This window comes from Vidua chalybeata, chromosome 14, assembly GCF_026979565.1.
Source record: "Vidua chalybeata isolate OUT-0048 chromosome 14, bVidCha1 merged haplotype, whole genome shotgun sequence".
Lineage (NCBI taxonomy): Eukaryota > Metazoa > Chordata > Aves > Passeriformes > Viduidae > Vidua > Vidua chalybeata.
The window spans coordinates 6,559,958-6,585,450 of NC_071543.1; the positions used below are offsets into that span (position 1 = coordinate 6,559,958).

General features: G+C 40.8%; 1 protein-coding gene across 5 annotated transcripts in view; it reads left to right on the forward strand.

Annotated features, from left to right (window-relative positions):
- AFF2 (ALF transcription elongation factor 2) overlaps positions 1–25,493 on the forward strand; it is a 359,241-nt gene that overhangs the window by 13,395 nt on the left and 320,353 nt on the right. For 4 of the 5 annotated variants that reach the window (XM_053955492.1, XM_053955495.1, XM_053955493.1 and 1 more), the window contains exon 1: positions 12,361–12,457. The exons of the other annotated variant lie outside the window; for it this stretch is intronic. In XM_053955492.1, the coding sequence (XP_053811467.1) occupies positions 12,411–12,457 (47 nt within the window). In that variant the 5' untranslated portion in view covers positions 12,361–12,410. Of the gene's footprint in view, positions 1–12,360; positions 12,458–25,493 lie in introns of those variants that run through there. 5 annotated transcript variants of the gene reach the window in all.

Below are 25,493 nucleotides of genomic sequence, written 5' to 3' on the forward strand. Positions count from 1 at the left end.
AAAATGGTCTTTTGTTTTCATGGCATGATTTACAGAGGAGACTACACAACCTCATTGGGTTTTTGGTTGCAGCCTGCATGGCCAAGTCCTCATTGCTTCCAGTCCTTGGTAATCAGGCACAGCCTGATCAAAAATGTTGGCCCATCCTGCAGCTCCACTTCTGGTTACACTTCAGCACTTAGAATATGAAAATATGGGTCAGCACTTAGAGAATATGAGAAAAGTTTTTTTACCTGGTGTGTTCCTAAACGATGCAGGAAAAAGGTAATTCTTGACATTTGAGTTCTACTTCCAGATGCTTTTAGAGAACTATCCAGCCCAGACAATCTTCTCTAAGTCATGTCTATTTAATGGCATTTAATTTAGCCACTTTTTTCCTTCCATAAGAAAATACTGAAGCTCTCCATTTTTCCCATGAGCACATTTTTGCAGAGTTCAATTCCAAACTAAAAACCACAAATAGCTATAGCCAACTGCAAATCTAAGGAGCAGCTGGGAAATACAAAATAACTTTTGAATTCCCTAAGGGATTACATAAGCAGGGATATCACACCTGCAATTGTTCTATCCCAAGTCAATGTACCTACTGTCATTTGCAAGTAGTAGTTCAGCCCTTCTGATTCAAAAATCCTTAGTTAAGCTAACCATATGCATAAATTGAGGTTACAGGAAACAAATATTGCCTCTCCATTTTTGCCCCTCTAAAATCTTTAAATATTTCAGGTACGTTTAAAATGGAGCTTAGCAGAATTCATACCATTATTGGTGACTAGGGACAAGCAATCAATCTTAGAATCATCCCTGGAGTGCACTAGCATTTTCTTGCACATGGGTGCTTTCAGAAAGCAAGTAAATTACCTGTTTAGAGAGATTAAAGTGAGTTGATGTACTAACCTGCAAACTATAATTTAAGGAGTCAAAAGCCTTTCTCTCCCCACCCTCTTCCACAGAAATTAACGACTCCGGTAGCATAATGTTTTTTTGTACTGCTGCTCTCTCTCCAGTAAAATATACTTTATTACTATTTGGAGGCTTTATCCCTTTATGACAACCAGTATCAAGAGTAATATTACGCCAATAACTTGGTTTGCTAAGTATTAATACAAGGGAAATTATGCTAAGAGCACTGTGTGAGTTTAATTGCAATTCACACTTTAATATTTTGATGCAGCTGTAAAAATGTAGAATGAGAAACATTACAATTCTATTAGATACTAATAAATTGTGTTGTGGAGGAGGAGATGAGCTGTACTTGCCATAATGAAGCACATTCTACTTCCCATCTCTCTGTTTTGATCCTGCATGTGCACGATTTCATAGAGAGGTTCAGCAAAGGTTCTATAGAAAAAGTTAGAAATTAATGCAGGGTTGTGTATTTTTATATCAAATAATCAGAAACAAAGTGCAAATAATGTAAATCATCTTGCTTATGAAGTGTTTATGTCAAACACTTCATTTTCTTTATGTAGAATGTGTGATTGTTTAGAATGGATCCTATTAGATTTAATTTTTTTCTTCTTTTCTAGGCTTAAGTTTGGATACATTTAATAAAACTGCATTCTGGGAAATATTCAGAGATTCCATTTTTTTCCTAATAGAAATGACATTTTTATATTGCTGTGCTTTCTCTGCTCTTTCTGCTCATAAATGCAAGATGCAGTGTGGTAGTAATGCTTCCATGTAGCTGAGTCATAGGTTTGTTTAGGTTGGAAAAGACCTTTCAGATCATCTAGTCCAAATGTTACCCAAACACTGCCAAGCCCATCACTAAACCATGTCCCTGAGGCCCAAATCTACACATCTTGTAAATGCCTTCAGTGACTCCACCACTTTCCTGGGCAGCCTGTTCAATGCTTGACAGCCTTTTCAGGGAAGAAATCTTTCCCAATACCCAATCTGAAAACTCTCCTGGCACAACTTGAGGCTCTTTCTTCTTGCCCTATTGCTTGATCTGCCGTTCTGACTTAAATACGTAGAACTTTGTGATTTCAGGCAAATCACTCAAGTCCTCCGCTTTTGTTTCAGTAGCTAGGAGTTAGAAATAAAAAACTTTCACCATCCCCAGGCTATTTTTCTGATTAGATAAGGACACATATCTATTTTCCTCCTAGATTACTCTATTTTCAGAGAAATGCCTGTGCAGGTGGGAATGACCCCACTTCCACTTAGGCAGAGGGAATGAAGTCTACAGTATTTACACCTTCCTTAATTTATCAGTCACAAGGACGAGATAGCCACAAGTTATTTTGGTGTCAGCACTTTGGTGTGGTACTCCTGACAGCAATACCAATCTTCATGGAAGTCTAGAGCCCCAGCTCATCCCCACAGAGGACAGCAGAGCACCACTAGAACAGATCTGCTGACCAGCTGCATGTAGTTGACATTAAACAGTGGTTTACTCTTTTTCCTTTGAATGTATTGTGAATCATGTGCAGGCAGGGGATGATGCAAGAGTGTGGTTAATTTGTTCTCCTTTATGAAATACATATTCAGAGTGAAACCAAGGCTGGTCATAGCCACACTTACCTTTTCTTATCAGCTTTAACTTTCAAAGGGCAGTGCAGTTTTCCAGTGGCCTCAGTGCAATTATTTTTTCAGGGGCGAGAACAATTTAGGCAAACACATATTTGTACATCACATTGCCAGCCTGAGTATTCTTACTTGCCAGTTACATCCTTTAACATCTCCTGGCTTGCAACAGCTTGCCTTTTCCTCTCCAAATGCTCCTGCCCCTCCTGATCTGGGTACTTTGTTGTACCTGGTTCTCTGCTTTTTGCCTGCACTCTCAGGCTGAGCACCGCTGACTGCACATTTCTCTCATTCTCAAACCTAAACCCATCCATGTATCTTGAATGAGCAACTTACCCAGGGATCTTCTCAATTAAAATGTTCACAGAGTCATTAAACTAACTAATGGTGGAAACTTCAGTAGAAATGATGCTGTAATGAGACAAGCTTTCATCATCTCGCTGAGGAAAACATATTTCACTTGATTCAGATAAATTATATGCCCCTACATATTATGATCAATATTTTAGCAAGAATTAGCATTTAACTATGTCACTTCTGAGTAATGAATAATCATGTCGAGCATATGAAAAATGAGTAATGACAGATATCACTGGACTGGTACGTTTTCTTCTTCTCAAAATGATGTTTAAATTTTTACAAAAATGTTGTATAAAGGATTCAATGGCTCCAACTTGTTCCTTCTAATGGGTATCTATCATTTAAAACTGTGACTGCTCTTGAAGTACAGGTTAGCGTAACTAATTTTAAAATATGTTCAAATAATTCCATATTGTGACAGAGGAAAATAGAGCCCAGTTATCAGGAAATGTATGCGATAAAACTAGATTTCAGAAACTGAAGACCTGAACTGACCCCTAAAATAACTCTTCTTGCATAGTGGCAGTAGTACTCAGGAGTTTGTGGCTTTGCTACTAATAGGAAATGTGAAAGGTATAAAGTACTTTTACCGGGAAAAATATCTAAAATAAATAAAGATTTTTAAAATAACATGCAGAAAACTACAGCAGCTGTCCTGACCTAAGCATGCTTTAATTTGTTTAGTTACTTGCGTCTGCTTACTGTGTTGTGCCTCTTTTGTGTACAGCCTTCCCAAAGGCTCCTACCCTAATTTTTAAAACTTTTATGCTTGAAACTACATTCACAAACCAGGACCAAAGGAACTGTTTTGATTTTCCTCTAAAAATGCCAATGCAGTTTCAAGCACCTACTTAAGAAAATTTTTGCTTCTTGTAAGGGCTGTTGAATGAAGCATCAGCAAATGTGCGCAGGTCTTAGAAAGATCAGGAAGCATTTGTCACTGTAATCCAAAAAGAAACCTCTCTATGCATAGTATACTAATTTTTTCCTCAGTCAAATAATCAGTCTCTTGACTACATTGGTCTGTGGTTGATTTTTTTTTTCTCCTAACAATGATGTGTTATGCAATTTTAAGGTTACAATTGGAGTGATAGATATTGTTCTCTATTTTTAATACCCTTATGCTGGCAATTGGCAGTTCTGCTCTTGATTGACTTTTTTTTGATGTCTACCAGGAGCCTGAAACTAATTTCCAAGTATGACCACTGACTTGGTTACTTGCTCTTGTAACTGGGTGTAGTGGTGCAATATTGTTCTTCTACCTTTTAAAAAACATAAATATGGTATACTCATGAATACCATGTTTCAGTTGCATTACAGAAATACATCATTTGCCTCAGTTTTTATTTCTGGGTTTTCAAACAGAGTGAACAAGCAATATAAGAGTCTGTCATCACTTAGGTCAATTCTTCCACCAGCTGCTCCTTGGTGATTTGCACTGTTATCTGTAACAAACTCTGATTTTAGTCACCATGTACAAAGAGTTATCTATTCACGAGTGGACAATAGGCTTTTCAGGTGTTGTCTCAGTGTAGCTGGCTGTAAGGTTTCCTTTCAATATTAGCTATTTTAGCATTGTTCAGATACGTTTCTAATGATTCCATCATTTGATGGAAGAATAGCATCAAGGAGATCAGCTATAATCTCATTATATTTACATAAATACTATTCTGCTTTTAAACTCCTTGCCAAGTATGGCTTTTCCACTCAAACTGAAATTCTTCCTTTGTCAATATCAGTGTTTTCCTTGGGGATGAAACAGCTAATAATCTATACTATATAATAGGAAAATTCACATTAATACTATCAAAAGGTTGATGATTACTGACTCTTACAGCACCAGTTTTCCACACGGACAGAATGACATTCTAAAATGCATTTTTCTAAATTAGGTCATTTAAATCAGTTCACTATGTAAGTCACAGTAGCAAATTTTTCACTTGGCAGCTCTTTATTATGTAGCTTGTGTTAATTCTGATTTTAGAATTCTGTTTGGCTATTCACCTTTTTCCTCAAAATTTAATTTTCAGTAAATGTGGTGACATCACAAAATGATAAAACATCATTTGGTGCCACCCCCTCTTCTAGCTGTGGAGATAATTTCATGAGGCACAGTCACTGTAAGCAGCAGAGTCACAAATGAACCAGGTAAGTGACTAGGCAATAATTTTTTCTCAGGAATGAGGGAAAAAAAGGCAAGTGGGAGCGGAATTGCACCCCAGACCCAATGAGGGGAGTAAATGGAAGTTATACTACTCAGTTTTGGAACTAGATTTTAAGAGCATAAGTCATTTAACCATTTTAAAGACTTTACTCTGGGGTGCCTCAGTGCTAGAGCTGTGCAAACACATGGTAAAAGACAGTCCGTGCCCCAGTGAGCTTAACAGCCTTCTTGGTTTCCCTGCGGCAATGCCATTATGCTCCAGCCCTCTCCTGTGCAGGATGAAGGCCTTGCCTCCTCCTCCTGATTATTTTAGCAGACCTCTGGTTAGTGCATGGAACGAGCCCTCCAGACTCTGCCGTCAGCACTACAATCCTTTCAAAGCTCACCTGGCAGGTTTCCCAGAAAAGCAAGACATGGTCGTTTAAGCTGTTTGCCAGGAAAAAGACTGAATAATACTCATTCTAGCTATTTGTTTGGGATACTGGTTCTCACTTTATGAAATAAATATGCCAGACATTCATCTCTTGAATGAAAAGAAATTGCTGCAATGGTCTTGCACTGTTCTTAGCAGAACCTTTCCAAGACCTCTCAAAGGCCTTTGACGGACCATCTCAGATGCTCTAATCCTGATGCTATTTCTGTATTGAGCACCAGTTGCACCAGGTCCTCCAGGGCTTAGGAGGAGTGCAGATGGGGAGTTCTGTGCTCTTGTCTACTAAGTCAGAACTAGCTTTTGTTTCTGATAAGATGCTGGGCGGGTATGAACACCCACAACCACTGATGATCATGCAGTGCTTGAGTTTGTCAAATGGATATGTGAGCAGATAGCCTAAAGGTGTATTCTATACCATAACTTTTGTCACATCATAGCAAACTAGAAGGTAACATGTCTATAGGATCTATCCATTAATGGCCAAAATATTTGGAGGATGCTGCGTTCATGGGCTGTGTCTCCCCATGGAAAGCTGACGCTTCTGTTTTTCTTGCAACTGACTCAAGCCTATTGCCTCCCCTCTGCCTGCCCCAATGCACCTGTAAAATGCTCCAAAAATACTGTGAAATCGAACAAATTTGTGAACAAAAACAGCAGGTACCTTCACTGGGAATGTATTTGTGAAAAGACAAGGACCCTGCAATTAATTTGACATAATTTTTTTGTTTTACTAGAAAAGAAACAGTAAGTATTTATCAACTTCCTCTTGGGGGAAAGTCTCTTCTTCTGAGTTTCAGTTTTGTCTGCCCTCTTCACTGTACACATGGACAATTTTATGTATGTGGATAGTATTTGCACTTTTTAGTGTTTTGTATTTATCAAATTCCTTTGTTTGGTATTAAATATCTAGACAAATACCCAAGCTGTTTCTTGAATTATGTCCCTTGTGGTTAATCCTGAACAGCTACAGGATCTGATCTGAATATGTTTGCTAGAGATACCATGTTCTAATGTTAATAGAAGACAGGAAAGCCTTATTTTCCTCACATAGGAAAATAGGGTGACCAGAAAACTGAGGTTTAAAAGGATGAACATAACACAGTGATCAGAATAAAAGAAGAAAGGGGGAAAAGAGAAAGGAAACAAGATCAGCTTTTTGTTGTCTGATATTCCACCTCCGTGCTAATGCTATGTGCCATATATTATTCTTTTTGTTTCCTTCATAAAAATGAAGCTTTGCCTAGTGTTACATTTCTGTAAAGTGCATTAGAGAATATCATCATAAAAATCACTGAAGACAAGACAGTACTTCAGCAGCTTATGTACAGACATCATTGCTGTAAAGTGCTTCTGCCTTTTGAAAGCAACATGGCAGAAAGAAGGAAACTTGATGTGAAAAGCCTTTTTACCATGCTTTTGGACTTCAATTTTCTGGCTGTGTTTGTGTTTCAAAGTTGGTTTGGTAGTTTTATTTTACACTGTGTGTGACCTTTAGTTCCACTCATAGGGAACATATGGTTGTGTAATTGGTTAAAGCTACTACAGGGATTGTTTCTGTGTGCCAGGCTAGGAGATGAGAGCCATGCTAAAGCTCTAAGCAATTGGTTTGGTTAAAGGGAAGGATTGCAACACATGGCCAACTCTTCAACTGCTCCCTATGACCCATTGTTCACAATCAGTTGGTAATCATGACATAAAGTTTTGTTCCTTAAATCTTAGAAGAAGATCGCCAGCTGCTTTAAATCGTGCAAAACAAAGCATTGGTCATAAATGTCAAAACAAGAAAAAAAGAAAGGAAAAGGATGGGGGATGGATGGCAGAGAAAGATCAAACAGTGATGATTCTAATTAATTAATGAAATGTCTACTTGAAAGTCAAGTTGGTTCTGATTTTTTTCTCATAAAGCCTCTGTACTTTTGGCCAGTGGTGCCCTCCAAATTCCTAGTTCTGTAATTCTCCCTTTTGCTTTTCACAGCTGATTTGCATCTGCTTTCCAGTAGATCTTCTTGGTTACTTGTTTCTGAAGTTACTTTATTGGAGTATTTGACTACAGCCTCTGTCTTGTCTGGTTTTCAAAGTTCAGACTATCCTGACAGTGTTTTAAGAGCTGCCTGGCTAATGTGCTGTTTGACAGCAATAAATAGGAATCTTATTGCTGTTGCCTTTTTTCCTCTTCATTTTTCTGACAGTGGCAAAACACTGAGTGGAGCTGTGCCTTGGTCAGGTAGGGTCACAGTGTCACAGTCTAAGCACCAAAGCACTTCTAGCACAACTGCTGAGCTATCAATGTGCATCTCTTGAAAGCATTAGTTTGTAACCTGTGTCAGGGAGGATTTTCTCACCACCTGAATGGCATTCCTGGGGCTTTTGGGAACACATGGTTGAGAAACAGAGAAGTAACAAAACAGGGAGTTGAAAACCCCTATGGCCAATTCACATCTAATCATTGTGGGACCTTATAATATCCACTGTGAGCCTTATAGGATCAGAGTGTGGTGAAACTCAGTGTGTCCTGGCAGGTAGCTATGGACACATCCTAACATAAGATATGTAAGAGTTTGCCATTATGAACTCCACTATAACAAAAATGCCATGTTTCCTAAAGGAGTCTAGAGAAACTTACTGAAGGAAGGATTATTCAACAGGACATGAAAACATTCCCACTACTTACAGCAAGAATACATTATCAATATATTTCTAGAAGTGATTATTGTTTTAAATTAATCTTGTTTCATAAAATAGGAGTAGCAACTCTAATAAGAATAGTTCTGCACAGTTAAATGAATTGCTCAGGCAGCGCGGAGTTGATAATTACAATTAAGATGGTAGGAAAATAAAGATTGCCTATACACACACACTTGAAAATGAGTAACAACATCCTTTAAGTAACTAAAATGCTTATGTACTTCCAAAGAGGAGATTTAGCCATAGAGGTAGAACATGATGGGTTCCTACTTTACATATGCACATCTCAATGGTGATTTTTTTTTTTTGTGATATGGTAGCTTTAGGATACATAAGATTTATGCCAACTCCTGCCTGTTCTCACAGAGTTGAACTAAATATTCTTGTACCTACCTTCAAATAGATGCTAATATTAACTTAATTTTCAATGTATTAATGTAATCTGTGTGCTTTATCTAAGGTGTAAGTTTGTTCTCTATACATGTTTAGTGCTGTATGAATGAGGCACAGAAAGAAAAGTCAATCATTGCTTCACAGAGAAATATGAACTCTGTTAGCTTCATTTTTCACACTGTGAAAATGACTTGACCTTCCTTTCCTCAGAAATCCAAATATCTCCAATCTGTATTCATAGCTGGGCACAAATTTTCCATTAACATTTTCTGGATAGAAAACTGTGATTTCATTATTCTTGTTTTGGGGGAAAATAAGCTTTTCTTTGGCTAAAATGGAGTGTTCTCAGCAGAAAAGGTTTCTGTGTTGTCTCACAAGGGGTGCAGTTCAGTTAACTTGTGCCTCTGTGGCTGTGGACTGCTGGCCTCAGCCTGTCTCACCTGACCCACCATGAACAGTCTTATCTCTCCTCCTTCAGGAACAGGGACATTGGGGCAGGTGGTGGCAGCTGCACCCTGGCCTTTGGAGCACCACACCAGCCCTTGTTACTAGCTCACACTTTCCTCATTGCCTTTGTATGTTCCTTTGCATGCAGATTACAAAAGTGCTTTGGGTAAGGAGATTATCAAGGGATGTAGGTAGGTTTGAAAGAGAAAGGATGAGGCTAGGATGTCCCTTCCCTGCTTCAAACTCTCTTCTCCACTGTTTGCTGCTGAACCTGATGAAGGAGGTGGGAGGTTTGACTGTTTTGGTGCAAGCCCAGCAGCTCCAATAGCTGCGCAGTGTTTTCAGTTGTGAGTCCACCCACGCCTCAGCCACAGCAGCCACCAGAGCGGTCTAGGCATTTGTGCCTTCATCAGAGGGAGATTCCGGCAGGAGGCAGGACTCCTTCTCCTCTAACCCTAAATGGAGACAACTGCCCAAGCCACCCACGAGGAGCATCTTGCCAGGAAGGCGGCTCTGGGCTTGTCGAGCAGGCCGGGCAGGGCGGCTGGCACAGGGCAGGGCCGGTGGAATGGCAGCCGGGCTCCCGCCTGCAGCCTGGTCGGCAGAAGCAGAGCCTGACCCGTGCTGAGCCAGCACTCCCCTTTGTAGCAGGCTGCGGGGCCAGGCCGCAGTGCACAGGGCCAGGAGGCCTTGCTGATCTTATTATCCCCGTTCTGAGCTGTTGCAGGTGCTGGGAACTGCAGTTGTATTTCCCACTATAACTGTAAAAGAGGTCACACTGAGGGCAGCTGAATTTTCTATTCCTGGCAGTTCGGGTAAATGAACCCTTTGCTGTGTGCAGCCGGAGCTGGGACAGCCTCATGCTTGTGTTTGCTTATGTGAGCCGGGGCCTTGTGGAGGGTGCCGGATCCCCGTGCCAGCAGCCGGGCACTGGGGGAGCGGCTACACCCCAACATGTCCCCACAACCCTTCGCTCCTGTAGGCCAGGCCTCGGTGAGCAGGCCAGCTCGTGCTCCACTGCTGTGTGTCCAGGTCATGTGTAGCCAAGTGTGGCTGCTGTGTCCCTGGGGAGAGGGCTGGGCGCAGCACTGTCCCTCCACCCCTGTGGTAACAGATGTGTGTCCGGCACAGGGCTCCAGAGGAGCATGGTCTGGGTGTCCCCAGTGGTGACACTCAAGTGCATCCTTGAGGGTTTGAAACTGACTACGAAAAGTGATTTGAAACTGACAGTAAAAAGCTGCTTCATTTGCAAACTTTGTCACAGACCTGAGGGCAGAGGGTGCTTGGGGAGCTCCAGGTACCAAACATGCAATTTCTGAGGAGATCCATTACGTCTGGTACGTCATGGGGACAGCAGGTTTGCTTGGTGATGAAGGATCTCCCACTCCTTTCCTGGAAAGAGTTCTGAAAGCCTTTTCAGGATCTGTTCTGTGTATCTTTCACTAGTTTCTGAAAAATTGTAAAGGGTTTGCTTTAAGAAAGTGAAGGTGCTTATACCTGGGAAGTGATTTTTCTTTCTATTCGGTAAGAGCCCTTGGCCTCTTGCAGACTGCTTGGGTGCAAGGGTGACCAGCTGGCAGCCAAAAGAGCCTCTGAGAAAACAGGAAGCAGAACTGCCACCTTTTGTGAGTCCCAGTGCTTTTAGTAAGTTGTTTGAGTTTAATGGTTGAAGTTCAATGCACTGAAAATAGGCAAGATATTGAATGTAAGTGATTAGATGACAGACTAGGCTTTTAGTTTTATTAATAGTAATGGTTTGTTAAAAAAAAAAAAAAAACCTCTCTGTACCTATGTCTGGAGAAATGTGAAATTTTGAAAATGTGACTCCACCTCCCATGTTGGTCTAAAGTATTGGCCACAAATTAGGATTTTGAATGGGGCCTTTAAAACCAACAATGACACTAAAATAAGTGGAGAGAGGGGCCCAACTCATGATATTTTAAAGCTTTAAGGACAGAGTAGTGTGTTTGAGTCAGTGATGAAAACAGATGCAAGAAAGGAAATGCTGTGTGCACCTGATGTTTCTGCCAGAGGGTTCACTAGAGCCTTGTCTGTGGTGGCAGAACTGGCTGCTGTGACCAGCTGTGTTGACTCTCCTGGGGCTGGGACACAGCTGTGGAGACAGGACCTCACCAAAATAAGGGCCATTTCAAACTTCACCAAGTCCTTCAAGACTTGCTGGCATGCAGAGATGTTCAGGGAGTGATTGGTTCTGTGGAAGACTGGAGTAAAAATGAAAATGGCTTTGGTCTTGTCTTTGCAAAACCAATGTATGTGCTTGTTTGCTCAGTGGGTACATATATTTGAAGTATTATAAGTGTAAAATGGATGTGAAAAGTCATAAGATATTGGTTACTGTTACGAAGGCAATCCAGATATGAAAGTGTGAATCTGGGTAGAGAATAATTTCATTTAGGGGATGGAGGGAGCAGTGGGCCCCTTTCTGCTTATGTGTAGGGGCAGCCTGGGATTTGTGTTTAGCTTCTCCCTGGGATTGGTGGGGAAGTGGGGTGGGTTCTGTAGGGAGCTCTGGGATGCCTCTGACCAATGTCCTGACTAATTCCCGTAGGTGAGCTGTGCCACTGCCCATCGCAGGGCAAGTGGGAAGTGTCATCATCCCAGTGGGAGAGTGAGGTGCTTCCCTGGATCCAGACCTCATGAGGGCCTTTTTCACCCAGCCTTCCTGGGCTGCCCAAGCCTGACTCTGCTCTGACCCTTGCCTGCCATCCTGCATCTCCCAGTGCAGCTGACCCGGAGCTCTGGCCTTGCCATGTCCGTGCAGGCAGGTTTGACCACACAGCCAGCAGGAGCTGGCTTTGGCAATTAAATGATAGGATTAGATGTGTCTGGTTTTGTGTGTGTGGCTTTTATTTTTTTTTTTTTTCCTCTTTAATTCTCTCCCCTATTCTCCCTTCCCTCTCCCCCTCTCCGACCCCAGCCAGGCCTCTCTAGATCTCCCGCAGGCTCGAAGCCGCGCCGCTCCCCGCGTCCCCGCAGTTCCTCCTTCCAGTTAAACTTCCCCGCGCTCCCGGCGGGGGCTCGCCGCTCCGCCGGATCCCGGCGGTGCTGCCGCGGCAGCTCCATGCCGCGGCTTCGGGCCGCCCCGGCTCCTCCCCTCGCGGTGTGCGAGGCAGCCTGCCCGCCCGTCTGTGTGTGTGTGCGCCGGGCCGCCGCCGCCGCTGTGCTGCCTCTCCCAGCCGGGCACAGCCGCGCCGCGCTGCTGGCGGCGGCGGCGGCGCTCCGCCACCCCGGGCGGCTCCGCGCGGCCCCGCGGCGGCCGCCGCTCCCCGCGGCGCCGCTGCCCATGCGGGCCGGCCAGCAATAGCCGCGCCGGCTCGGCTCGGCTCTGCGGGGCGGGGAAGGGGGCACCACTTCTCTGAGTCTCCCCACCACATCGTTATGGACCTATTCGACTTTTTCAGGGACTGGGACTTAGAGCAGCAGTGGTAGGTTTTTTCGGGTGGTGGGTTTTTTTTTTTGGTTTTGGTTTCTCCCCCCCCACCCCGCACCACCTCCCCTCCCCGTCTCTCCACCCCTCTCCTTCTTCCAGCTGCCTCCTTCCTACCCTTCCCTGCTCGCTTCCCCCGGTGCCGTAGCCTTTGTTGAGGGGCGCAGCACCCGGTGCCAGCGGGGAGCGGGTCCGCGCTGCGCCCGCGGGCAGCGGGGCCGGCCGGGGCAGCCGGTGCCGGCCGGCTCCAGCCACGCTCCGCGCCCGCGCCGCCGGCCCCGGCTGGGGAGCAGCGCTCGGAGCGCGGCGGCGGGGGGCGAAGTTGGCCCGCAGGGCAGCGCCGAGAGGTGCCGGGTGCCGGCTGCGATCAGCGGTGGCAGCCCCCTTCCGAGCAGGGGCGGCGATGTTCCCCGGGATCGCGGCTTCGCTAATGTTGTGTTTACTGCTGTCACTGACAATGTTCCTTTCACGGGGAGAACCGCAACTGTAGTTTCGCTGTGTGGCACAGTTCGGCTGTAGCTCTGATCGGTGTGGGGGCTTCTATTGCTGGTTATGCTGGTTTCCTATTCTAGATGAAGCGTTATTGAAGTTAGTTTTGGAAGTGGGAAGATCAGTACCTGTGATATTATAACAGGTCTTTTTTTTTTTTTCCTGCCCGTCTCTGTCTCATTTTTCCTTTTCTTCCATTTATTTTAAGAGTGGAAACATAGGTTTATATTCCTCTGTAAATAGGTGCACACCTTAAAAAGGTCGGTGCATCTGTTTAAGTGCATTGTAAACTTGTTATCAAAGTGGATGTTAAGGAATTTTTGATGGGTGATAAGTAGCTGGGAAAGTTAGGATTTGGGTAGGTATTTAGTCACTTCTGTGGTTGGTTAATGAGATTATGCTTATTCTTTGGCTGGTTTTATTGGCTCTTTCTTTACTTTTCAATTTAGCGAATATAATTCCTTAACTATGCATGGGGAAATTCAGAGGTTGGGTGCTGCTTTGTTAAATGCTTTTAGGCTGGAGTGCAGTTTGCCAAGGAAGAAAGAGACTAAAATACTGTATTTTGTGATCCTAATCTCTAAATGCCACACAGATTATACCTGTGTATGTATGTGCATTTGGACCTCGTGTTTTGCAGAGGGTTTACTTTACTTTGTTGATAATATAAAGGTATGTCTAGGAAAAAGGTAATATATCTTGTTAATAACTATCATTTTGCCAAACACGGTCTAACAGCTATACTTGCAAATCCATAGTAATCAGAACCAAATACCTGTCACGTTCCATTTTACAGTAATTGGGAGTAAATCCTCACAACCATAAATTACACTATATCAATATTAATCTGTAAGCAGGCATTTTGGATCATGTGCATGTTTTATCAGCACCGCATAATCCATTGTATTACATCTTTTTAATAATCATGCTGTTGTTATTTAAAAGTAATAATCACAATAAAATTAGTGCTCAATTAAATATTATGCTTCTACTACGCTATCTTTACTCTGCTACACTAATTTATTTTGCAAGCAACTGATAACCACCGTATTACCACTCAAATAATATTTGCATACAATTTGCCTAATTTATAATGTGGGTAACATTAATTTAATAGAAGCTGTTACAACCCAATATGTGGGTGTAGTTCAAATACTAAGCATTTATAGGTATTGAGTTTTAATGTTTGCTTAATAACTTACTTTCATTTGACTATGATTTTATGTGGATTTATAGATGTGCATCAGAAAGAAGGGAACTCTCGTGCTTCGGTTTTTCCATAAAATATGAATATATTGACTCTCATTCTAAAATTCGATTTGCTGTTGTTTGTACTGTGAAATGTATTGTTTTTAGTGGTTTTAGGGTTCACGAGGAGAGAACATTTTTACTTTGACCGTTTCAAACAGTTTGATATCTGCTCAAACTCTCTATGTGGCACAGGCATTCACACACACTGCAGAGATCAAGTTGCATTTAGCTTTTAGCAATCCAATTAGTATGTGTAAGTGCATATATAAGATGTGGGTACATAATCTACATGTCTACACAAATGTGACATGTATTTTATTATACATGTAAATATTTTCGTCTCTGACAAGTAGTTGCATAGCTTACAGAGAGTTAAATTTAGCTCCTGTGTCCACAAACACGTGTATGTATGTAATGTGTTATACATACATCATTGCCACACACCCAGGAATATGCATGCACATCCATCAAGATTTATTAATTTTGTCTGTGTATCCAATATGGTGTGCTTGCTTTGTAATATTTGCAAATAAGGACATATAGCATGATGCGTGAATTGTTGCTTCTTATTTTGAAGCTGTCCTCCTTCTGCCTGTGAGCTGGCCTTTGTAAAACGTGTTTCACAAGCATTTATAAGGCAATTAGGGACCCTCTTCTGCATTCCTTGCAAACCCAAAACTTCTAATCTGTGCTGCAATCACCAAGAAGGCATGCTCAGGCCTACTCTGTGTGTGGGTGTTTGTATTATCTGTATGCAAAGTACAATAGAAACATCGTTAGCCTGAGAAATATATTAAAAAAATATTTATAGTTTGAGCAGATTTTTTTTTTAATCTGATGAAAAGATGTAAAGGTAAACTTTCTTTGCCTTGCCTTTATACCAGGAAGTGACTTTGTGAAAGCTGCTTGTTGATGGGAAAAATACAGTTAATTTCCCCCCACCTCCAATGGAGGTACATTTTTGTGTCACTTCTTGAAACATATTTTGTCAAGAGCTGTGATTGTTACAGTGTGCAGTGCCACTGCACATGTGCTGAAATTCTCACCTGGCCTTCTGCATGATTAGTGGGAGCTTTATCTTGATGATACAAACTGCAAATCAGCCCTTTAGTTTCCCATATTAGGAGAGATCAAATAGTACAAGAATGAGATGTTTCATTGACCCTTTGTTGAGAATGTGATTAGGAAGGTAGCTGAGAGTTGGTGTGGGGGTTTGTGTTAACACTGGGGTAAAATGTGTAAAATGAGGCCATGAATATCCTTGTTGATGTTTTGCCAGCCTTGAAAAAAACTGAAAAATACCCAAAACAGTTTAGGTAAGTGTAAACTCAGGATGAGATGAATGGGCCAAAGCTGATGTCTGCTATGATTCCTGGATGAATAAGAAGTGTTCACCTGGGCTTGCATTTCATATGAGCCACTCTATGAGGGAGAAAGAAAGGGAGATGGATATAATGAAAAGCTTGAATGCCTGTGTGCACCAAGGGGACCACTTTCTGTTAAAAATCAAATTTCATCTTTTAAATCATTTTCCATGCTTGTCTGTGGTAACCAAGTAAATGAAATCTTGCTGTGGCCTGGGACCATGTGGCTAGATTTGAACCTGCTTACAGAGTAAGGTGGTGTCATTAATCAGCAGCTGGGAAACAACAAAACCCAACAAAGACCCAGCCACCCTGGAAGATATGCTCCTCACTAGCACAAACAAAAGCAGAAAAATTCTTGGTTTATATTATTATATTGATTGTCGTAGGTATTAATCTTTTTCAGCCTTCCAATCTTTAAAAAAGTAGAAATTGAGAAAATACTTAGCACAAAAATGCATCTTCAGGTATGTAAATCAAAACCTGGCAAGGTAAAATAAGATGAACAGGTAACAGTGTTGTCTTAGCTGTGTGGTTGCAAGGAGGAAGACTTCTTCCTGCAGAGAAACAAGCCTCTTGTTTTTTTCCTATTTTATATTATATATCACAAGTAGCCTAATTACAGCAAAACCAGCAAACTGCCAGTTATACAGGAAGAGGCTTAAACTCACTAAACTGTTATATAAATAGAAAGTTCAAAGGTCTGTTTGTGGCTGACAAAGCTGAGAACAGGCCATCTGTGGGCCAGGTTCCTCTCCTGTGTGAATGGAGAAATACACTGCATGCCACAGCAGCACACTGTTTCAGCATAGTCCTCAACCTGGAGGGGGTGATCCTGCTCTCCAGACAAAGGTGAACTGTTTCAGTTCCAGCCCTGGCTATTTACCCCTCTTCACCCACCTTCCTGCTTCCCTCTCTGCCTTGTGCCCCTGCAGAAGACCTTCTCAGTTACTGTTCTTTCACCAGGGAGTGTAATAACTCACTAAATGAAAAGTCTTCTAAACATGGAAGCTGCGTTATGTTTCTGATAGGAATGTGTGAAATAGAGTAGATAAGCTCTTTGGGAGTTAGATTTAATTTTTACTTTTATTTTAATTTTTATGGGGTGATGGTGAGAGCATTAGTGTAGGAAAAAGTCACATTTTGAATGGATTTCTGTAAGATTTTTCTCCTGTCCCTTTCTTTTCCCTAAGAAATACTACAGTTGAATTGCAGTTACTTTTTGGATTTGTATTACAGACATCCGCAAGTAATTATTTGAGAATGTTTCATTTTCAATTTGCTTTGAAAGTGTAAATGGATAGATTGTGTGGCTGCTGGTGGGTGTGTGAGGAGGATTAGATGCTGTCAAAACAAGCAGCTGAAAAAGACCAAAAATAGTCTTGGGCCAAAACCTGTACTTGAAGTACATCCTGATTTAGTAGCTCTTCTCTGGCTGATACTGAACTTCATGGAGTGTAAATCTTAAAAGAATTTGGCTGTTTGCAAACATTATGCTCACATCTCTCCTATGAGGCAAAATTACTATCAGTTTAACATCATTTGAATTGTTTTCCTAATGATTCATTCAATAATTTAATGCCTTTTAAAATATACAAATTGGGATGGAGAAGTAGATACTTCAGGTACTGTTCAGCTATTCTGAAGTCAGGCAGAACTTGAGAGCATTTAAGCAGTTTGTACATGAATGCCAATTATATTGTTTAGGGTTTTCTTCTTTAGTAAAAGATGGTATTATGATGCAGGTCCTTCAGTAAAGCAAAATTATTCCTTTTGTCTGACAAGAGTACTTCTCCAACCTGGAATTTTCTAAATAATTTAGAGCGGAAAATGTGACATTCTGTAAAGTATTAACTTAAACATACTAAATGATCTTTGAGAAAATGGATGGACACTGTTGCTCTTTTTATGCTTCTTAGGACTGAGACAATATGCTCCAGCATTGTGGAAGGGGTGTTGTGATGCTTTTTGTATTACAAGGCCCAAATTTTGTTTTTATCTAGATAAAGAAAAATGCCCAACATGGTGAGATGGGATAAAATTTGCATTAAACTTAGAAAAAGCATGTGGGCCTTAATTTAGCAGAGCCCGTAGACAGGTATGTAGTTTTAAGCACATGAGAGACCCTATTAAAACAACTCTGATTTCAAGTTAAGTTTCACCAAACTGGGTTATTGATCACTCCCAAAATGCTCAATGTGTTTTACTAATGACTAAATCCCAGTTTTTGATGTATTTGGTAATGAAAGATGTTATTTTTGCCTGTACAGTACCCATCTATTTCCTTGAAATCTACAGCAGCTTTACCTGATTTCACCAATAACCGGGCAGTCAGAAAGAATGCAAATATTAAATCTCATTTAAAAAAATCTGGAGGGATTGTAGAAAGCATTTTATGCCTTAAGCCCATGAAGTGTAGAGAGTAAGCATCTAAACAGATAGACCCTATCCTCTATTTTCCCTGTGCCTTTAGTTTGAGGTAATGAAATAATTTTTGTGTCAACGACTCAAACGATTTGGTTCCTGAATGTTTGTTAAATGTATATAGTCAATAAATACCATAAAGAACCTGTGTATTCCTCCAGCAATGGCCAGTGATTCCAGTGAAGGTGCTCCCAGTTGACTTGAGAGGGCCCTTGATTTGCCCATTTTGGCCAAAAGGCAGACTTCTTTAAATGTAGAACAACTCTCTAATGAGCAGAATCAGCACGGCACTGTGCGCATGCCTAATATTATGCATGTGGAAAAACTCCTCAGAGCCCAATTCTGAACCTGTCCAATTCAAATTTACTGCCTTTCTTTTACGGAAAGAAAAGAAAAATGGAGGGGAAAGCTTGAATCTTTTCTCTTGATTGCAGTTAGCAGAATGGATTTTCTAAAGTCGTCACACAACTATTAACACTAAAAACTGAAAATGTGCCACAATTCTGGGTTTTGCAATGTTGCAAATTCTTTCTTAAGCATTGAAAAAGAAGATAGTAAATCAAGTAAGATGTCAAGTTAGTATAACCTTCCATAATATAACATGGTCAGGAAGTCACAACAGTGACTCTAAAAGACAGCTCTTTCATCCCTTTATTGTTATTGAATGTTCTGTGTTGATGCTTTGTAACCAAAATATTTGTTTAAATTGTTCTAATAGCTTTGGTCAGAGGTCAGAAGGTACATTGCTCCTGACTAATGGACAACTGTAGAGATTAAAAAAATGAGAGGAAGGGTGGCAGTGTGTGTGTCAGTAGCTTTTAAGCTCCATCTTGAATAACTTCTAATGAGACAGTTGTTTGACCAAAGTTTCTCACTAAGGGCATATGATGTTAAATCTTTATTTGTGAGGAAATTATGGGGGAATGAGCTCGAGGGCTTGTTTTCAAATACACTATACTGGAGTCAAATCTCAAAGAAACTTTATAAAAGTTGTATATTGCTCTTAAATTTCAACAGGACTGCTATTGAATGCAGTTAGTTTGATGGGTTTACAAGGTTGGGCTCATTGTGCTGAAAAAGTAATGTGGAGCAAGAGAGCTGAGGTAAGGGAATAACCCAAAACTTCCTGAAGTTAACTTCCCAGCTGTTACAAAGTGTTTTATCATGAAGAGACTATTTCTCAACTTGTACATAGTAGATCAACGACATAAATTGTTATGACTTTTAAGCAAAGGTCTAGTCTGTAGTTTTAGTAAAACTGTATATAATGTTTTCATATCATTTTATTAATATATTCAAATTGAGCCACTGAGAGAAGAAAACTCTCACTTGAAATATTTTTTCCCTGTGACCTCAGCTGTTGATCTGTGTCTTTTTGCTGGAGCTTATAATTGAGTCCTTATTTCATGGAATTTGGGATGGTGCGTTTTAAGGAGAGTTGGAGATGATACCACAAGTGGAAGCTGATTTTCCTTGTAGGTGGAGCAGAGAATAGGGAATGCCATTTACTATGTGTGGTGTGTAAGACTTGTTTAGTGAGGAGCTGTAGTCAGCAGTTCAGATTCCTGACTCACATGCTTCATGGTGCTACCAGTTATAGTAAGACATGAATAGCCCACTCATAATTATATGTAGTTATAGGGGTGGGGTATTAACAACCAGCAAAGAAGAAAACAAGATAGAGCACCAAGTTAAAAATCACTGAGTTGTTCCTTTGACAAGTATTATAATAGCTATTTTTGTATGCTGTGGGTGTACATGATGTTGTGGAATGAGTAAATTCTGTAGCTCTATATTGCCAGTGCCTGGGGCTCAAACCTGCAGAAACCTTACTACTGAGACTAGTGCTTTTTCCATTTGGAGCTTTGTTTACATGAACTGTTGGCAGGATTCAGTTGTAGCTCAAAAGTTTTCTTGGACATCCAAGTGTAAGCTCTTTTGATATGTGATTTTGCATCCTGCAAAATGATAGACCTGAAAGTCACCTGAAAGTGACACTGGGTAAAAGCAGAGCAGTTACGATCTCTGCTGAGAAGGTGGCTTCATAATGGAATGTTTTTTATTTAAAATGTTTTTATGTCTGAAGGTATATTATGTAAGTCTACTTGTTCTTCTTTTTGTCTTTTATTACTGGTTTAGGTCAAGATTTCTCTTGTGAGGAAAAAGAACACACAACTGTCAGTAGAGAAAGCAAATGCAAAGCTTTAAATATAAACTATTATTAAGGTCTCCCGTTCCTATTTATTTCAGTCTCGTGTCATGAGGGAAACTGAGATCCTGCAGTAATATGGTGTTTAGGTGAGTCTGTTTCTATGCTGCTGTCAGTAGCCATGGTTGTATTTGAGAATACTGTCTTGGAGCATTATATGTCTGTTGGTTATGGACCTCTTAGTCTGCAGAGATGCCAGAGTAAGAGATGTTTTCAGAAGGTTGCACATACTTTAGGTCCCTGTCCTGAACTCTCAGGTGAGACCCCCCATAGCTTGGGGGGGCAGCCAGTTCATGTAAGAAAACTTCGGGCTGCTCTTCTGAATGTGGGGGTGATTTTTCTTCCAGTTTCTTTACTGTAGAACAATGGAGTGACATTCTTCCTGGTGTTGCCTATGAAGAATAATGATGAGGAATTATCTCCTCTGTCTACAAGTGTTTAAAAACTCATTAGTTAGGGTCCCTGAAAGAGTTCCAATACAAGTCAGTGGGTGTGGTGAAGCCAATTGTAATGGGAAGTGGACTGAGCCCTGGGGCTGATGGTCAGCAGGGAGGCAGAGCTGTAAAGAATACTGTGCATATGCTATAGTAAGCATTTTCATAGATCTCCTCTGTGGGATAAGACAATGGCTTTGGAGCTCATATTTACTCAAAAAGCAGCCTTTTGATTTTCATGGCTTGCTGCTTGGTTGCACATTGGAAAGCCCATTTGTCTTCACCAAACCTTTGAAGAGGGGTAGGTGAAGGAATTGAGGCATGGGCTAGTGGTTGCTTGGAGAAGGAACTAAGTTGCATTGCTTTTATTTGGTAATACAGGAAAGGGTTGTTGTCATTTTTAAGTTTGTGAAATCAAGGTGAATATATATTTTTAGGAACAGAACATGGATTTTCTCACTGGTACTGTGACTAGCTACTTTATACTTTACTTCCTTTGGAAAGTCACTTGGTATCTGTCAAAAGTGAGGCAATAGTATTTACTTCTGTGGTGATTTGCCTTTTTTTTTTTTTTTTTTTTTTTTTTTTTTTTTTTTTTTTTTTTTTTGTTCAGGTGCAAAGCATGAGAGAAAAGGGCCAGCTGTGTAGTTACCTTTATCTGGTCTTTCTGCTCATTTTTTCATCTTCCTGGGTATCAGCTGGGAGCTGCTTTTGACATTTTCTCTATTCTGAACTTCACTCTAGCTGTATAGTCCTTCACTGGCTTGCTTGTACAGTGTTGCCTACAAGAAAAGCAAATGATATTGATTGTCTGTGTCATAGCTGATGCACAGAGATCCTTGTGTTGGATGCAACATTTGTGCTGATGATATCAGACACATGTTTAGAAAAATGGGGTGATATTTCTAGCCACAGACCCTTCAACCAATAATGATTTGTCTCTGCTTTACCTCCTTTTGTGAAGTGAGAAGTGTAATGTCTCCAATTTTTACTGTTAGACTTCCAGAGAAGTCATTGTCATCACCCCCCCCTTACACAGTGGGGAATGGGAAGAGAGAAGTGACTTGCAGAAGGACTTATCATTGGTCAGGAATAGAGCTGAGTTCCACTTCACTGCTTGCCAAGTCTGATGGGTATATTTTCCTATTCCATGGGGGTGTGATGAGGTTAAGTCCCTTAATGTTTATGAATGTTTACAGTGATAGAGGAAGACAGAAACCTAGGCAGATATATTAGCAGGGGGAAGGCAAGCCTGTAAAGAGAAATGGTGGGATTTGGGCAGTGCAAGAGAAGATAATCAAAGCAAAGAACTCTTCTGAAGGGCAGAATTTATTTATAGAGTGTATACTGCATGTAATTTGCCCTGCTAGTATAGCTGGACGGGAAGGCCACGGACCTTTTGGAGACAGAACCATCTTGTTACTCCAGAGGACTTGTCATTTACCAGATCTTGTAGCAAAGCTTTGTATATGCAGCTGTAGCATAAGAAAATGTCATCTCTTGGATGGTTCACTGAATAGTACATCCACGGTTTTTCAGAAGCATTGTTGCTCTTTAAGCCAGCTGCCTTTGTTTCTAGCAGATCGCTGCTGCTTTGTTGGTTAACCCTGGGCATGAGTTTTCCTCACATATGTTATTAGACTGAGCATATTTTCTATTTATACCACTTGGGGATACAAATTACTGTGTTGCGTTCAGCAAGCACGAGGAAAAGTACATCCTTGTGATTGGACAGAAAAAGAATGCAGGGCAAAATTTTATTCTAAGGTCCTTTCTTTCATGGTTCAAGGGAAAACAGGCAGCAAAAACGATTAATGGTCTTTATTTTTATGACCCTGAAAAGTAGGAGGTATTTTCATATAGTGTTTTAATAGACTATGTTGGTGGAATTTGGTTATGAAATGAACAATGTGCCTTTGAAAAAGGAATTGAATTTTGTTGAAATCCTGTGTATCATTTTTAGGCAATTAGGGAGATTATTAGTGTTGTACATGCTTGGTAGCATTGTCTTTGTAGCTTTGATAGTTGTCTGTGGGCCAGTAAATTTGCACTAGAGGGCTGAGCTGGAGGCCACTGCAGCTGGTTGAAGTTTTTCATTTATTAATAAACTCTAAACCATACTTAGCCACAGCTTCCCTTTCTCATTTCATTTTGGGAGCAGATGACCTTTACCTACTCTGTGGTAGAGCTCCAGAAATATTATGCAATCCATTGCAATATTTTTATTAATGCTTAGTCTTTCTTCTGTCTCTAAAGAGCTCTTGCCCAAACTGAGTCTTTTTTAGTGGGCCCATGGAGGGATCATAGATAAGGGAATATAATTAAAGAGAGTTTTGGTATTTGTGTAGGGAAACACCTGTGTTTCATTCTCATTCAGAATCATAGTTCTGTCAGCAGGACAGTGAGTATGTTTGGATCGTAGACCATGACTAGGTGTTATCCTCATCAGGATAATAAATAATACACTTCCCTGTCACTTCTCTCTGCTGTTTTTTTTCCCATTACCCAAGACAAGCTGTTGTGTGAGAATTTTGCCTGGTTGTAGACTGCTCATGAATCTTGCAGTACGTGACATGCAGACATCTAACAAACATGACTAGAAACTGCATAAAATACACAGACATAACACAGAAGTCATATGTTTGAAAACACATTAGAACTCCACAAATAACCTGATATCTAGGAGGCTTTTTTCCTCCTATATATGTATAGCCAAAAATATTCTGCTAGCTGCCTTTCAACCAGATCAGGGTTATTTTAGATTTTGTAATGATTCTCACTTGTGTAAACTCGCAGAATCTGCCTGCAAATTCAACTTCAATGATAAAAGGTCTCATCAAAAAATTGAGGCAGAATAGAATGTTTGGTCAAGATTTAATATCTTTCTAGCTAATTATAACACAGTGTCTATATGTCCTCTGGTATCTGTGGAAAGAAAAGGAACAAAAAAGATACTGTTCCATTGTACTGGGTCTTTTGTAAACAATTAATGGTTAGGTTGATGTCTGAAGCAAGGGTGAGAGAATTGATAAACCTGTTCTAAAGGGGCTTGAAAAGTTGAATGGAATTCTAAATGTGGATTAGGAATAAATGATGACAGCCAAGCCAGCATTTACCTCAGTTGATTAATTTATAAGGATACTGGTCAATGATTTTAACCAACAGCTATGCATAGTAGAATCCTAATGGGATCTGTCTGTTAAGATTACATAAAGTAGAGCATTTGATTTATTTCATAGCTTTCTAACGCACCACTTTAACTTCATACAAATAATGCATTAGTCACACTGGATAAGATGGCGTATTGAAGAAACTTGTGATTTTGTCTGCTTCTTATAATCTGATTTTATAAAGGATTAAATCTGTTTTAGTAGTTTATTCATATCATAAAAGAGATTGTTGGTTGAATGAAATCTTTACATCTGCCACTTTCTATCTCATTAGAAAAGACAGTAACATAAAGTTCCTCATTTCCTCCTAGTCTGTTTTATCCCCTGGTGTGTCTGAGTGTGTATATCTTCCGTACATGTTTGTATATTATAATGTCAGTGTGTTCTCAGAGTTGTGGTTAAGAATGCATCACAGCTCTGGAGGGATAATACCAGGGGCTGTGAAGGTTCTGGCCAAGAACATACCCAGCCAGGAACAAATGGGGATGTGAGCAAAGGGTGACTGTCAAAAATCTGAAAGTGATGGCTTGTAGCAGCATGGCCACGTGTGTGTGTGTGTCAGAGTTCAGCAGGTACTGGAGTAACCCAGCCCTTGACTGTGGGTGTGCCTGTGTCAGTGGGCACCAAGTGTGCGCTGAACGATGAGCGGGTGTTAACTAAAGGCTAATTTAAGAGGACGTGAAGGCTGAGCATTCCTCTGGACTTCAATGTGAATTGTCACTTGTGATCAACTGTCATTCATCTGTCACACTTCCACTGCTTTTAAAAACACTCTTCTAGTTCAGAAGAATGGTTGTTGATTTTATTAAGTTAGTATTTAATGGGAAGTTACAAATGAAGGCATTTTTTTTATCCACTGTTGCTGGGAGGTTTATTTATGGTTTGTGTATTTTATTCCTTTTATTGAAATGTGTATGTGTGTCATCTACTGACAGGATGCTGCTGTTATACCTAGCAGTTGTTTCCATGTAGACCTTCAAAAAGTAGTATCAGTAGATCCTTCCATAGATATTTTCTTATTTGTATGCAAGGATCTTGCCATTTTTACTTAATCTTATTAAGTATTTAGAGCCAGATTTGGTCTTCTGAACATGAGGTTGTCTTGGATTCTGGTGTTGAACTAGAAGGTACTATCCAGCTCTTTCAGTTGTCTTTTTAGTCAAGGCAGCTTCTGAGTATCTCAGTTCCCCTTGCTGAGGACAAAACTTCATTCACATTTTCATTTGTTGATACATGTTTTAGTTTAATTGGCTCTGTCATTTAAATCTTGGCTGCTTTGCCCACATACTTTGATTTGGTAGGAGTGTTTTGATATAAAACTTGTGGTCAGGCTCCTCTCTAGGTCAGGGATCCTCCTGCAAGCTTTGGTTGCAGACACAGTGGGAGCACTGGGGTGGGAAGGGGGCTTGTGTGGGTTTGGGCTGCCAGAGAGTTTACACAGAACTATACCCATCTGACTCCCAGCACAGGACTGGGCCTGTCTCTGATTCCAGCAAGCTTCTTGAACAAGACTATAAGACTTATATATTGTTCTTCATCCTTTGTTTTAGGAGAAGTGACAGCAGGGCTTAGCTCTGCTCACCATGGCTGGTGTCTCTGCAGCAGTGCTGTGCTCACTGCTCAGCCTGCAGTCATAGCTGAGTCATTTTGTGCTTAAATCATGTTCCTTACTGAAATTGAGGGGGAAAAACCC